The sequence below is a fragment of the Chiloscyllium punctatum genome, chromosome 45 (assembly GCF_047496795.1).
Source record: "Chiloscyllium punctatum isolate Juve2018m chromosome 45, sChiPun1.3, whole genome shotgun sequence".
NCBI classification, from domain to species: domain Eukaryota; kingdom Metazoa; phylum Chordata; class Chondrichthyes; order Orectolobiformes; family Hemiscylliidae; genus Chiloscyllium; species Chiloscyllium punctatum.
The window spans coordinates 57,072,075-57,086,009 of record NC_092783.1 but is presented as its reverse complement, the minus strand read 5'-3'; the positions used below and the strand labels follow the sequence as shown (position 1 = coordinate 57,086,009).

The 13,935-nt window shown below is 44.3% G+C and overlaps 1 protein-coding gene across 2 annotated transcripts in view; it reads right to left on the bottom strand.

The window, feature by feature from the left end:
• The window catches only part of cntn2 (contactin 2), a 226,217-nt gene that overhangs the window by 66,569 nt on the left and 145,713 nt on the right, over window positions 1-13,935 (bottom strand). For both annotated transcript variants that reach the window (XM_072563850.1, XM_072563849.1), the window contains one exon: window positions 1,755-1,936. In XM_072563850.1, the coding sequence (XP_072419951.1) occupies window positions 1,755-1,936 (182 nt within the window). The remainder of the gene's footprint in view (window positions 1-1,754; window positions 1,937-13,935) is intronic.

Here is a 13,935-nt window from a genome sequence, read left to right as displayed (position 1 = left end):
GTTATGAAGGCCAGCATGCTATTAGCCTTCTTCACTACCTGCTGTACCTGCATGCTTACCTTCATTGACTGGTGTACAAGAACACCCAGATCTCTCTGTACTGCTCCTTTATCTAAATTGATTCCATTTAGGTAGTAATCTGCCTTCCTGTTCTTGCCACCAAAGTGGATAACCATACATTTATCCACATTAAACTGCATCTGCCATGCATCTGACCACTCACCTAACTTGTCCAGGTCACCTTGTAATCTCCTAACATCCTCATCACATTTCACCCTGCCACCCAGCTTAGTAATCATCAGCAAATTTGCTAATGTTATTGCTGGTACCATCTTCTATATCATTAATATATATTGTAAAACGCTGCGGTCCCAGTACTGATCCCTGCGGTACCCCACTGGTCACTGCCTGCCATTCCGAAATGGAGTCGTTTATCACTACTCTTTGTTTCCTATCAGCCAACCAACTTTCAATCCAAGTTAGTACTTTGCCCCCAATACCATGCGCCCTAATTTTTCTCACTAAACTCCTATGTGGGACTTTATCAAAAGCTTTCTGAAAGTCCAGGTACACTACATCTACTGGATCACCCTCGTCCATCTTCAGAGTTACATCCTCAAAAAATTCCAGAGGATTAGTCAAGCATGATTTCCCCTTCATAAATCCATGCTGCCTCTGACCTATCCAGATGTGTCGTAATTTCATCCTTTATAATAGACTCCAGCATCTTTCCCACCACTGAGGTCAGACTAACTGGTCTATAATTTCCTGCTTTCTCTCTCCCACCTTTCTTAAAAAGTGGTACAACATTAGCCATCCTCCAATCCGTAGGAACTGATCCAGAATCTATCAAACTCTGGAAAATAATCACCAATGCATCCACGATTTCCCGAGCCACCTCCTTCAGTACCCTGGGATGTAGACCATCAGGCCCCGGGGACTTATCAACCTTCAGACCTAACAGTCTCTCCAACACCAATTCCTGGCAAATATGAATTCCCTTCAGTTCAGGTCCTTCATGTTCATTGGTGTTAATCCAGGAGGGCAACGGACAACACTTGGTTAAAGAAAACAGCCGCTTTACTGAGAAAATGTGTCAAAACAATGATCAATTTGGCAGGGGTAAGATCCAGCTAAAAGATATACTTTTATGATGATTAAAATTGGCCAAGCCTTCCCACTATAACTCTGCATGATTAATAGCCCATACCAAACAATTCTTCTGCGTGGGAGTTAAAGTTGGGCCCTCTGTGGTTGATTTGATATCCACGGGGAAAGAAGAGATTGCCAATTTGCTGACTTTCATACAGGGAGACAAAGGTTATCAGGGGTCAACAAGAATGAAGAGTTCAGGCCAGAATAAAATTGGTCATGACCGTTTTGAATGAGGGGCCTTATTCTGCTGCTGTGTGATTGTATATTTGTAACCAGTCCACAAAACAACAGCTTAGTCTTAGAAAGAGGACATTCAGCCCCTCCAGCCTGTTCTATCATTCAATCCAAGCATGACGGTCAACTCTAAATCTCCCTTTGTTTCTACAACCCATTATACTCTTGCCCACAGTAAAAATGTCTTATTCTAAATATTCACCTTTATCCTGAAGTGTGTTGCATTTCTGACACTGTAGGATAATGTTCTGATGGGAATGTCTCGCGGACACTCAAACTCCCTCCACCGGCACAGGGTTAAAACTGTGCCTTAAATGAGATTCTCTTGTATAACGCAACGTGAGACTCTGGATTTCTCTTCTCACCGTGAATGATGATCCGGCCCTGAGTTGAGTCTTTTCCTCTGGAGTTTTCTGCCTCACACTCATACACGCCTTCATCTTCAAACTGTACATCGGGAATATGTAGGATGGGCTTGTTGATGGATTCCAAGATCTTGGAAGGCAGGGACCCATCAAGTTTCTTCCATTTGATGGTAGGCACAGGACTGGAAGATATAAAATGCTGGGATTATTCAAGGAAAGAAGGACTTTGACTTATATAGCACTGCCACCTCAGGACAAGGTTCCAAAGCACATTTATCAGTTAAGTAGTTATTGTTAAGGAAACCAATTTATCAGCAGTTCTACAACCAACAATGTGCTGAGTGACCGAACAACTGCTTGAGTGGTTGTGAAGGAAGGCGGAAGTGCGGACTGCAGATGCTGTAGATCAGAGCTGACAATGTGTTGCTGGGAAAGCGCAGCAGGTCAAGCAGCATCCAAGGAGCAGGAGCTCATGCCCGAAACGTCGATTCTCCTGCTCCTTGGATGCTGCCTGACCTGCTGCGCTTTCCCAGCAACACATTATCAGCGCTGGTGGTGAATGAAGGGTACTTTTATAATCAGGGCACCAGGGAGAACTTTCCATTCTTTTTCAGAATTGTGCCACGGGACCTTTTATAAGCAGTTGAGAGGGGAGATGGAGTTTTGGTTTAATGCCTCATTCTGAAAGATGGCATCCCTGACAACGCAACACTTCCTCAGCCTTGCCCTCAGCCTGCTCCATGTATTTCCAAGGTCTCGTATTGGATTCTAATTAACAGGATTTGTTTTCTTTCTTTTTACGCAAACTTGTTTGTCGTGAGCTTCGGGGAAAAAAAAAACCCTTGGTCACTGCAGTCGCGGAATCATCAGCTGCACAGTCTGTGTATGTGCGGTGATGGACTTCACCTTTGACCTTGTTAAACGATGTCAAAGGCAGGTGTCCACGACCAGCCGCAAGTGTCATCAATGTTGTGATGCCGGCAACACATCAGCCCACCTGTGCACAGCAATATCCCACCAGCGGCAAATAAATAAGCAACCGGATGGTGAAACAAAAGCAGAAATTGCTGGGGAAACACAGCAGGTCTGGCATCATCTGTGGAGAGAAAGCAGAGTTAATGTTTGGGGTCCAGTGACCCTCATGGGGTTCACGGACTGAGAGGGGAGGTGGGAGGAGGTGTCTGAGAGCCAGTAGCTTGACCTTTGTGTTGTAGAGGTCAGTCCTTCAGGCAACAACAGCACCATCCTTATCGCAGGCTTGATGACAGAGCCAGGGTTGGATCTGCAGTGCAGAGTGCAGTCAGTTCAGAGGGAGATAAGTTTGAATGGGCAAGGGGGAGGGGCAGAGAAATTACGACAACCAATGTTATGTTAACATTTCTCAAAGAACAGATCGAGTACAGGTGAAAGGCCGGAAGGAGAGGTCCAGATGGAAAGAGAGTGTTGGAGGCAGATGAAGGCATCTGTGGGATGGGGAGAGGACTCTTTGTTCAAGAAATGGGCACAGATTTGGAGGTGATGGAAGAAACATTCAATGTCATGTCATGCCAGAAATTCGTTAAGGTAGGGGCACAAAGGGATAAAACTGAACCTTTTGTTGAGTGCATAACGTTCAGCATCAAGAGTAGAAGGTCAGAAGGGATAGTAAATCCATGACAGGATGTGGGGTTACGAGAGAGGATAGACTCGGAGGGAAGGGGAGGGAGTTCCAGAGGGGCGTGGGTATCTCTACAGTTGTTGCATTTATGTTCCTGAATGCCTGAAAGGAAAAGAAAAGGTTTCTTGCTGGAACATTGAATGAGCTGGAGGTGCCCTGGGTGCAGGGCATCTCTGAGCCAATATGAGGCAGTGCAGATGGAGAGATCGAGAGTGTGTACCTAGATATGGCAATGCATGGCACTCAGTGTGAATCTCAGGATGCAGTGAGAGCAGCTGTCTGAGAAGCACTGTACAGTACATCATGGAGATACCTGGTGATGTTGTTAGTTGTAGTTCAAATGACAGATGGAGACAAGAATGTCATCATGGCACTCACCAGACATGGTGGACCCTTTCTGAAGGCAACTTCCAGGCACCTATTCATAGTGATCCAATCAAGTTCCTTTGGTTAGAAGTCAAAATCCAATGATGTGTGTCACCCCAAATCGGGGTGGGTGGGTTCAATCTGGGCGGGCTCCCACACTTGCTGAGACTGGTACTCAGGTACTGGTATCTTCACTGATACTTGAAATGCGTTAGCCATTCTGCGCCTCTCACTGACATATTCCAGGTTTTGGAGGTATCGGTGCTTAGGCTGGGGGGAGTGGTGGTATGGAGGGTGGGAATGCCTCTCCCTATTGCCACCCTCTCTTCCCCTGTCCTTAGATCAGTTTCTGGTGGAAATCCCATGCAACCCTGGGTGCAGTAGGAGAGTGGAATACTTTTGGGCTGGGGAAACTCTCCAGCTACATACGCCTCACAAGCGAATGGATGTAATGTGATGGTAAAGTCATCTTGTTATCTCTTTGATCAATGAACTGCACCATCTAACCTTCAAAATCAAAACTAATTATTTTTACAAGCAAAGTGGATATGAATTGCCCCAGGGCTAGAGTCCTGCTATGACTCTGGTAGGAGTGTGGCAGAAACATAGAAAATAGGAGCAGGAGTAGGCCATTCGGCCCTTCAATACCATTGTTCTACCATTCAATATGATCATGGCTGATCATGCAACTCGTGTCCTTTGTCTTTTTTCTCCCTCTATCCTTTTATCCTTTTCGCCTTCAGAATTATATCTAATTCTATCTTGAAAGCATTCAATGTTTTGGCCTCAACTATGCCCTGTGGCGGGGAATTCCACTCTCTGGGTGAAGAAATTTCTCCTTATCTCAGCCCTGTATGGTCTGTCCCTAGACTGTGATCCCTGGTGCAGGATTCCCTTGTCATTGAAACCATCCTTCCTGTGTTTACCCTGCGTAGTCCTGTCAGAATTTTAAAGGTTTCTATGAGATTCTCCCTAATTCTTCTAAACTCTACTGAGTATTGTCCCAACTGATTTAGTCTTTCTTCATACATCAAAACACAGATAAGATTGCCAACTCTGCTCAATGTAATAAGGGAAGACCCTAAGAAATGGGAGCATTCAGTCCTTTGGTCTGCTTTCCCAGCAAACAAGATCACATTTGATGTTCTACATCAACTCCAATTCTATGCCCTACTTCCAAAAATCTTGATTCCTTGAGGTTTCATGAATTGATGCCCTGGCCTGCACTCTCGTCATTGGTTGTCCCATATATCAATGGTCTGATTATTTCACCATTCACAACCAATTAAAAAGTGAAAAGACTCTTCATTACTTGATTTCAGGCAAGCTGGTGAAGTAGTGGTCGTGTCACTTGACTAATAATCCAGAAAGTGAGATGGGTTTGAATCCCCCAATGGCAGATGGTTAAGATTTGAATTCTTAAATCTTGGGACAAAAAAACTAGCTTAATGGTGACCATGTCGCTTGTTGCAAAAGCCCATCTGGTTCACTGACATTCTTTAGGGAAGGAAATTTGCCAGAATTAACTGGTCTGGTCTATAGGTTGTTCTTCTATAATGCACGTTTTCTCAATGCGAATTCGCTGTAATGTGATTGACAAATTGGGGATGCCACAAGATTGCAATAATCATGTTATTGAAGAACTGACTGTACATGTAACTCCAGACCCACAATAATGGGTTAACTCTTAACTTGTAATATTCGATGTTCTATGGTCTGGGCAATTAGGCATGGGCAACAAATGCTGGTCTTGTCAATGAGGCCCATATCCTATTAACTAAAAACAAATTGGAACTTTCTTCTTTAGCATGTTTCCAACTGACAACCAGAAACAAAAAATATGGAAATGTTCTTTAAATATTCCAGTGATGTCTTTATGGTCATTGTTCATGGTGTGTCCTGGAGATTAATCTCAAATGTCAAGAGTCTCAAGGACAATCTTGGAGAATTTGCAATGGAGAGGCCAGGCCTCCTTGAGCAGGCCCCACCATAATTCTGGAATTCCCGCTCCCAATAAGGTGAGTGACATTGATTGAGTGGGGGAGAGAAGGTTGTGGGAGTCAGGCATAACGAGGAAAAGCAGGATTATTTTGAGAGTCCCTTGGTTCAGTTGATTGTGGTGGTGGGGGAGATAAACAGTGAGGGAGAGAAAGATCCAGACATGAGGAGGTAGGAATGCAGAAAGCATGATGGGAATGTTCAAATATTATTCCTTTGCACCTGGGGCTGCAGGGACAGAAGTTTCAAAATGGAGCAAAGACCCAGAGAAACTCTCCTCATTCCCCAGTTACAGACCAGGGGTTGCTATATCCTTGGCATTCACTGTAATCATATTTCAATCTTCAAAACCAATGTAACTTGCAGGTCAGACTAACCATCTTCATGCACGTGGTTGGTTAGCTCACTTGACTGGATGGCTATGCTGTGTGACGGCATGGGTTCAATTCCTACACCAGCTGAGGATACCATGAAGGACTCTCCTTCTCAACCTCTCCCCTCACCTGAGGCGCAGTGACCCTCAGGTTAAACCACCCTCAGTTGTCTTTCTTTCTAATGAGAGAGTAGAACAGCTTCCTCTACTTTGGGGTGATCAGACTGCACATGACACAAATTGGGAATATGTTGGTGGGATCAAAGTGATAAATTTAAACATTTACATCCACACATCTGCTGGAGGTTTCTGGAGGGGTTAAAGTAAGGAAATGTTCCCCTGTGTTCTATGTCATTAGAAAGACCTCTTTATAGATTGCCTCACTGACCTTTCATCTCCTCCATGCCAGCCTAATCAAATTGTGGAATCCAGCCCAAAAATGAAAGACTGTTTTAAAAGTTTGCTTGTAGAACATGGGTGTGACTGGCTGGGTCAGCATTTATTACCCATTCCTAATTGCATTTCAGAGTCAACATATTGCTGTGGGTCTGGAGTCACAAGTAGGCCAGACCAGGTCAGGATGGTAGATTGCCTTCCCTGAAGGGGCATTAGTGACCCAGACGGGTTTTTCCAACAATTGTCACATGGTCACCATAAGGCTAACTTTTTATTGATTCAAATTTCATCATCTGTTATTGGAAGGATGTGAACCTATGACCCCAGAACATTAACCAGGGTTTATGGATTACTAGTCCAGTGACAGTATCACTATGTCATCACGTCTCACAGATTCACAGTATTTCTATTGTGCCTCTCCCTTCACTCCTTCCCAGGACATCTTGACACCAAGAACAGCTATGTAAGAATCCTACTCATTGACTACAGTTCAGCCTTCAACACTGTTATCCCCTCGAGACTGATTACTAAAGAGACTGATCTTGGACTAAGTCCCACTCTTTGCAACTGGATCCTTAGTTTCCTGACCCAAAGGCCACAATCAGTGAAGATTGGGGATAATATTTCATCCTCACTAATACTCAACACTGGAGCCGCCCAGGGGTGTGTATTCAGCCCCCTGCTGTACTCACTGTATACCCATGACTGCATCGCCAAATACCATTTACAAGTTTGCTGATAACACCACCATAGTCAGTCAAATCTCAAATGGTGATGAAACAGACTACAGACAGGAGGTGGAAGACCTGGAAAATGGTGCACTGAGAACAACCTAGCTCTCAATGCCAGCAAAACCAAGGAACTCATTATTGACTTTTGGCGGAATGTTACTCATGCCCCTCTACACATTAACAGCACCAAGGCGGAATGAGTGGAGAGTGTCAAGCTCCTGGGAGTGGTCATCAACAACAAGCTTTCTTGGACTCTTCATGTGGACGCACTGGTTACAAAGGCCTAATAATATATTTTCTTCCTCAGGCAGCTGAGAAAATTTGGCATGACGTCGAATACCCTTGCCAACTTTTATAGGTGAGCCATCAAGAGCATTCTGTCTGGATGTATCACTACCTGGTATGGCAACTGCACCATTCAAGATCTGAGATGTTTACAGAGAGTGGTGAATTCAGCCCAGACAATCACAAAGGCCAACCTCCCATCTATAGAATCCATCTACCAGGCCCGCTGTCAAGGAAAGGCCATCAGCATTCTCAAAGATCCATCCCACCCTAGTAATGTTTTCTACAACCTGTACCATCGAGAAGAAGGTCCAGAAGCCTGACCACATGCACCAGCTGGTTTTGAAACAGTTTCTACCCCACTGTTGTTAGAATACTGAATAGACTCAAAACTCTTAACATTCGCCTGTACCTGTGTTTTTGTTTTTGCCGCTGTTTGCCTATTATTTACTTATCTATTCTATTCAACTCTGTGATCTGTCTGCATTGCTCACAAGACAAAGCTTTTCACTGTGCCTCAGTACACATGACAATAAATTCAATTCAATTCAATTCATAATCTTAGTGCATTACAGCTAAACAAGAACTTGTCAAACTGCTCTAATATAGGAAATGTTACTGCATAGCAATCTCGCACAGACAACAAATGACCAGATATTCTACTTTATTGATACTGATTGAGGCACGAGCACAGCCCGAAACACTAGCGAGATGTCCCTTGCTTCTGCTCGAAACAGCACTTTGGGATTGTTAATGTTATCTGAGATTTTATTGAGAAGGACAGCACCTCCAACTGGGCTGCAGTCTCTCAGTACTGCAAGGAAAATGTCGGTTTAGGTTTTCCACTTCGATCTCTGGAGGACGAACTGAACTTAAGAATTGTCAGTGTCTGATGGGGTAATCATACTATCCACTGAGCTACTATTTAACCTTTGCTGCAGCGAAGGAATTTTACATACTTACTTTGTGAAATGATCAGCAGAGATCCCAATGGTTACACTCTGTCAGGACCTTAATTGCATCTGGAGATGCATTGTTTTATGTGTCCCATTAAGGGTTGTTTGTATGCTATTGTCACCCTGCCCATTAACTTGATTATTTTAAATGGACGCCGATTACATTAAAAGTAACACGCCAGGACATTTTACACAAACACATTTATCAATGTGTTTCCTCAAAACATACCAATGCTCATAAACAAACAGCCTTTATTTATTACAATAGCTTTTCTTAAAAAAAATCAAACAACTATCACCGTGGCAACAGTGCGCTCCAGCTAAGACACCCTGTAAAGTTAATATAAGCTCACCCACGGCTTGTATTAGATGCTGGAATTACTACGTTCGACAGTATTCCCCCAAGGTATCTGAACCTTATATCTAGATTTCAGCATGATGTTCTTAGTACATCTAATGCCATTTCACAGCTGGCTGGCATTCAATGAATGAAATTAAATTTGAAACTGGGAGAAGTAGAACAATAAAGACAGGGGCGATTTGAGGAAGGTTTCTTGTTTTTATCAGCAAGGAACAGAATATTCTTCCACTAACTGTGTTGAATGTCAATCGTTCCTAAAGCAAGCAAGACTGGAACCAGATGAATATTAATACACCCACTACACTAGAACAAAGTATATAGCTCAACTCCATTTCATCAAGAAAGCTTTGACACTACACACAGACTTTACCCCAACACGATAGTGTTCAGCCATTTGACTGATGTTTTATAATTTTATCCGTATTGGAGAATTGTTACAGAGCAGCAGGCTATTTGGCCCATTGTGCATGTGCTCTCTGAATAAGTATCTCACCAATTGCCATTTGCCTGCCTTCTCCCTGTAACCCTGCTCATTGTTTTGTCCAAAGTAATTACAGGGCCCACTGTTAAGTACCTCATCTGAGCCTGCCTCTCAAGCAGACATTCCAAATCCAAACCAGTTGCTGTGTGACAATGGTATTTCCTTATGTCGCGTTTGCTTCTTTAAACCTTTAAATCTCTGCCCTCTTATTCTCAATCCTTCACGAGTAGGGACATTTTTACCACCTCTATTCTGTCCAGATCGCTCATGGTTTTGAATTTTCAATTAGACTTCCTCTTAATTCCGGCTTGACCTTGCTATCTTTATTATTGCAATTCCACATTCCTAGAGCAGTTCTCATACACCTTGTCTGCATCCTGAGGTTACCTCTGACCCAGACACTGAACTGGGTTAGCCACATAAACACAGTGGCTACAAATGCAGGTCAGAGGCTAGGAATTCTGCAGTAAGCAACCTGCCTCCTGACCCCTCCACCCCCACAAAGCTGTCCACCATCTGCAAGGCAAATTCAGGACCATGGTGGAATATTCTGCACTTGCCTGGATCAGTGCTGCTCCGACAATAGCTCCAGGAAGGCATGGTAACTTACTGCTGCCTCACAGCACCAGGGACCTGGGTTTGATTCCACCCTCGGGTGACTGTCTGTGTGGATTTTGCATGTTGTCCCCGTGTCCATGTACATTTCCACTGGGGTTTCCAGTTTCCTCCCACAGTCTCAAGATGTACAGGTTAGGGTGGATTGGCCATGCTAAATTGCCCATAGTATCCAGGGATGTGCAGGCTGGGTGGGTTAACCATGGGAAATGCAGGGCTACAAAGACAGGGTAGGAGTGTGAGTATGGGTGGGATGGCCTTCGGAGAGTCGGTGTGGACATGATGGGCTGAACTGCCTGCTTCCACACTGTAGGGATTCTATGATTCTATGGATAATGGTCAAGAAGCTTGATACCACCCAGGATAAGGCAGGTCATTGGGGTGGTACCCCATTGATCACAGTCCACATTCACTCCTTCCACCATTGGCGCATAGTGGAGCAAGCATGCATCATTTATAAGATGTATGGTGGCACGGTGGCTCAGTGGTTAGCACTGCTGCCTCACAGCACCAGGGACCCAGATTCAATTCCAGCCTTGGGTGACTGTCTGTGTGGAGTTTGCACATTCTCCCCAAATCTGCGTGGGTTTCCTCCGGGTGCTCCAGTTTCCTCCCATCATCCACAGATGTGCAGGTTAGGGTGAATTGGCCTTGCTAAATTGCCCATATTATCAAGTGCATTAGTCAGTGGGGGTGGGTTGCTCTTCAGAGGGTCAGTGTGGACTTGTTGGGCCAAAGGGCCTGTTTCCATACTGTCGGTAATCTAATCTAATCTAGCACCTTCGAAACTCGTGCTCTTTGCCACCTAGTAAAGGAAGGAGAGTAGATACACAGGAACAAAATAATCTTCATGTTCCCCTCTAGGCTACACATTGTCCTGACTTAGAACTATATCGCTGTTTCTTCACTGTCACTGGGTCAAAATACTAGAATCCCTTCCTGGCTTGTTGGTGTCTCATCATCCCGCAGTATGCACTGTGTTGAGCTGGAATCTCACCATGACCTTCTCCTGGACAATTAGACAGTGAACATTAGTGCTGGTCTGTCCAGCAACAGCTGAACAAATTCAAGAAAATACTCTCTCCAAAGCCTTCACATCCTTACTAAAATGTGGCACCCAAAGCTGGGCTGCAGTGCAACAAACTTCACAACAAGGTGTAAAGGAAGATTCAAATTTGGAAAAGAAAATCTAAAGCAAAACCATTGGGAAAATGCCAGCAATGGAACAAGTGTCAATGTATTGATCACTGCGTTCTGTAAATGGTGGGTATGAGTCAACATATAAATGTATGAATTAGCCGAAAAAGTGGACAATTCAGCCCCACTGTTCAATAAGGTTGATTTGTCTGTGCGTCAGTTCCCACATTGCACTCTACCCTGACAACCCTTGATTCCTCTGCCTAACAAGATGCTATCTGACTGAAACAGAAATTGTTCGAGAAACTCAGCAGGTCTGGTGGCTTCCGTGAGAAGAAAGCAGAGTTAATGTTTTGAATCCAATGACTCTTTATTAGAACCAGAGTCTTTGTCTTAAAAATATTCCATGACCCTCCATCACTGACCTCTGAGACTGAGTTAAGATGAGAGTGGTGCTGGAAAAGCACAGCAGGTCAGGCAGCATCCGAGGAGTAGGAGAATCGACGTTTCATGCAAAAGCCCTTTATCAGAGTTGAACAACCCCCTGAGAGAAGAAATTCTCCTCATCTCTCTCCTGAAAGGGTGATCCCTAATTTCTAAACAGCCCCATAGTTCTAGACTCACCCTCAACCATCCTTTTCACAATCACTTTGCTGAGACTGTTCAGGATCTTGTACACTTCAATCAAGTCACCCTTCATTCTTCTAAACTTCATTGGAAACAAGTCAGCCCAAATTCTTATTTATACGGTCTCTCATTCCAGATACCGAACTATGAAACGTCCTCTTCCAGTGCATTTACATCCTTCCTTAAATAAAGAGACCAAAACTGCACGCAGTATGCGAGATGTGCTTTTGCTATGACCCTGTATAACTGAAATGTAACTAACTCACTTTTATGTTCAATTCACTTCCCTGTCCACCCTACTCACCTTTCCCACCTTTTCTTATTGTAATTATGTACCTTCCTCAGTGGATTTCAAAGTGGCTACAGAACAGATCATAGAGTATAGAACTTATTCCTGAAAAGGGGCTATGTGGTTTCCTGGTGGTCTCCATTTCTGGATTCCCGGATTCATCCCGGATGCTTCAGAACAGAAGACTCTTGGCCAGTGATGGAGAACTTATTTAAAGGTAAGTATCTATTAATTGGTTTGACGAGGAACAGAAATAGGGATTCTAATCCTGAGTGGAAAATCAAGGCCACTAGGAACCTACAACAAAGAATGAGGCCATTTAGTTCCTTATCCTGGGTCAACTCTGAAATCCCAACCCACTTAATCTCTATCTACAGCCCTGAAGGTGGAATCATTCTGCACATGTCCCGGTCTCCTGCCTGACAAAGGGCAACCTTGCTTCAGAGGTATTGCAAAGAAGGTTCACTTGACTGATTTTTGGGATGAGGGGATCGTCCTCTAAGGTTGACTAGAACAAACCTTTCTGCCCTAGAGTTAAGGAACAAGACTCTCATTGAAACATATAAAATTGTTCAAGGGTAATTTGCCTAGACTGGGGAATCTAGAAGACAAGGCTGTAGTCTGAAGACAAAAGACTAGCCATTGTGGGCTCAAATAATGAGAAATATCTCACTTAAAGAATGGTGAAATGTTTGGGATTCTCTACCCAAAGAGTTATGGATTCTCAGTATTTTCAGGATTTGGAGATGCTATGCTCAAACTGTCAGGAAATATATAAATGCCAGATTCATCAGCCGTACCCACAAGGTAGAGCAAAACATCACCCGTTCACAACGCAATGCCATCCAGGCTCTCAAAACCAATCACAACATTGTCATCAAACCAGCAGATAAAGGAGGAGCCATTGTCATTCAGAATAGAACAGATTACTGCAAGGAAGTGTACCGACAACTGCACAATCAGGAACACTGCAGGCAACTACCAGCTGATCCGACCAAAGCACACACCCGTGAATTAAACACACTGATCAGAACTTTGGATCCAGTCCTTCAGAGCTCCCTACACACCCTCATCCCACGTACTTCTTGTGTAAATGACTTCTACTGCCTTCCAAAGGTACACAAAGCCAACACACCAGGACGTCCCATCGTGTCGGGGACCCTATGTGAGAATCTCTCTGGCTATGTGGAAGGCATCTTGAAACCTATTGTACAGGGGATCTCCAGCTTCTGTCGCAACACTACGGATTTTTTACAGAAACTCAGCACCCACGGACCAGTCGAACCGGGAACATTCCTCGTTACAATGGACGTTTCCGCACTCTACACCAGTATCCCCCACAAGGATGGCATCGCGGCAACAGCCTCAGTACTCAACACCAACTACTACCAATCTCCAATCACCAATCTACAACTCATCCGCTTTATCCACGATCATAACGTCTTCACCTTTGACAACCAATTCTTCATCCAGACACACGGAACAGCCATGGGGACCAAATTTGCACCCCAATATGTCAACATTTTTATGCACAGGTTCGAACAAGACTTCTTCTCTATGCAGGATCTCCAACCAACATTGTACAGCAGGTACATTGACGACATTTTCTTCCTCTGGACCCATGGCTAGGAATCACTGATAAAACTACACAGTGACAACAACAAATCCCACCATCAAACTCACGGCGGACTATCTCGATTGTCTGCCTCATTCTTGGACACGTGCGTCTCCATCAAGGATGGACACCTCAGCACCACAGTCTACCGCAAACCCACAGACAACCTCACAATGCTTCATTTCTCCAGCTTCCACCCATAACATATTAAAACAGCCATTCCCTATGGACCAGCCCTACGCATACACCGGATCTGCTCAGATGAGGAGGAACGTGACGGACACCTGGAAGTAC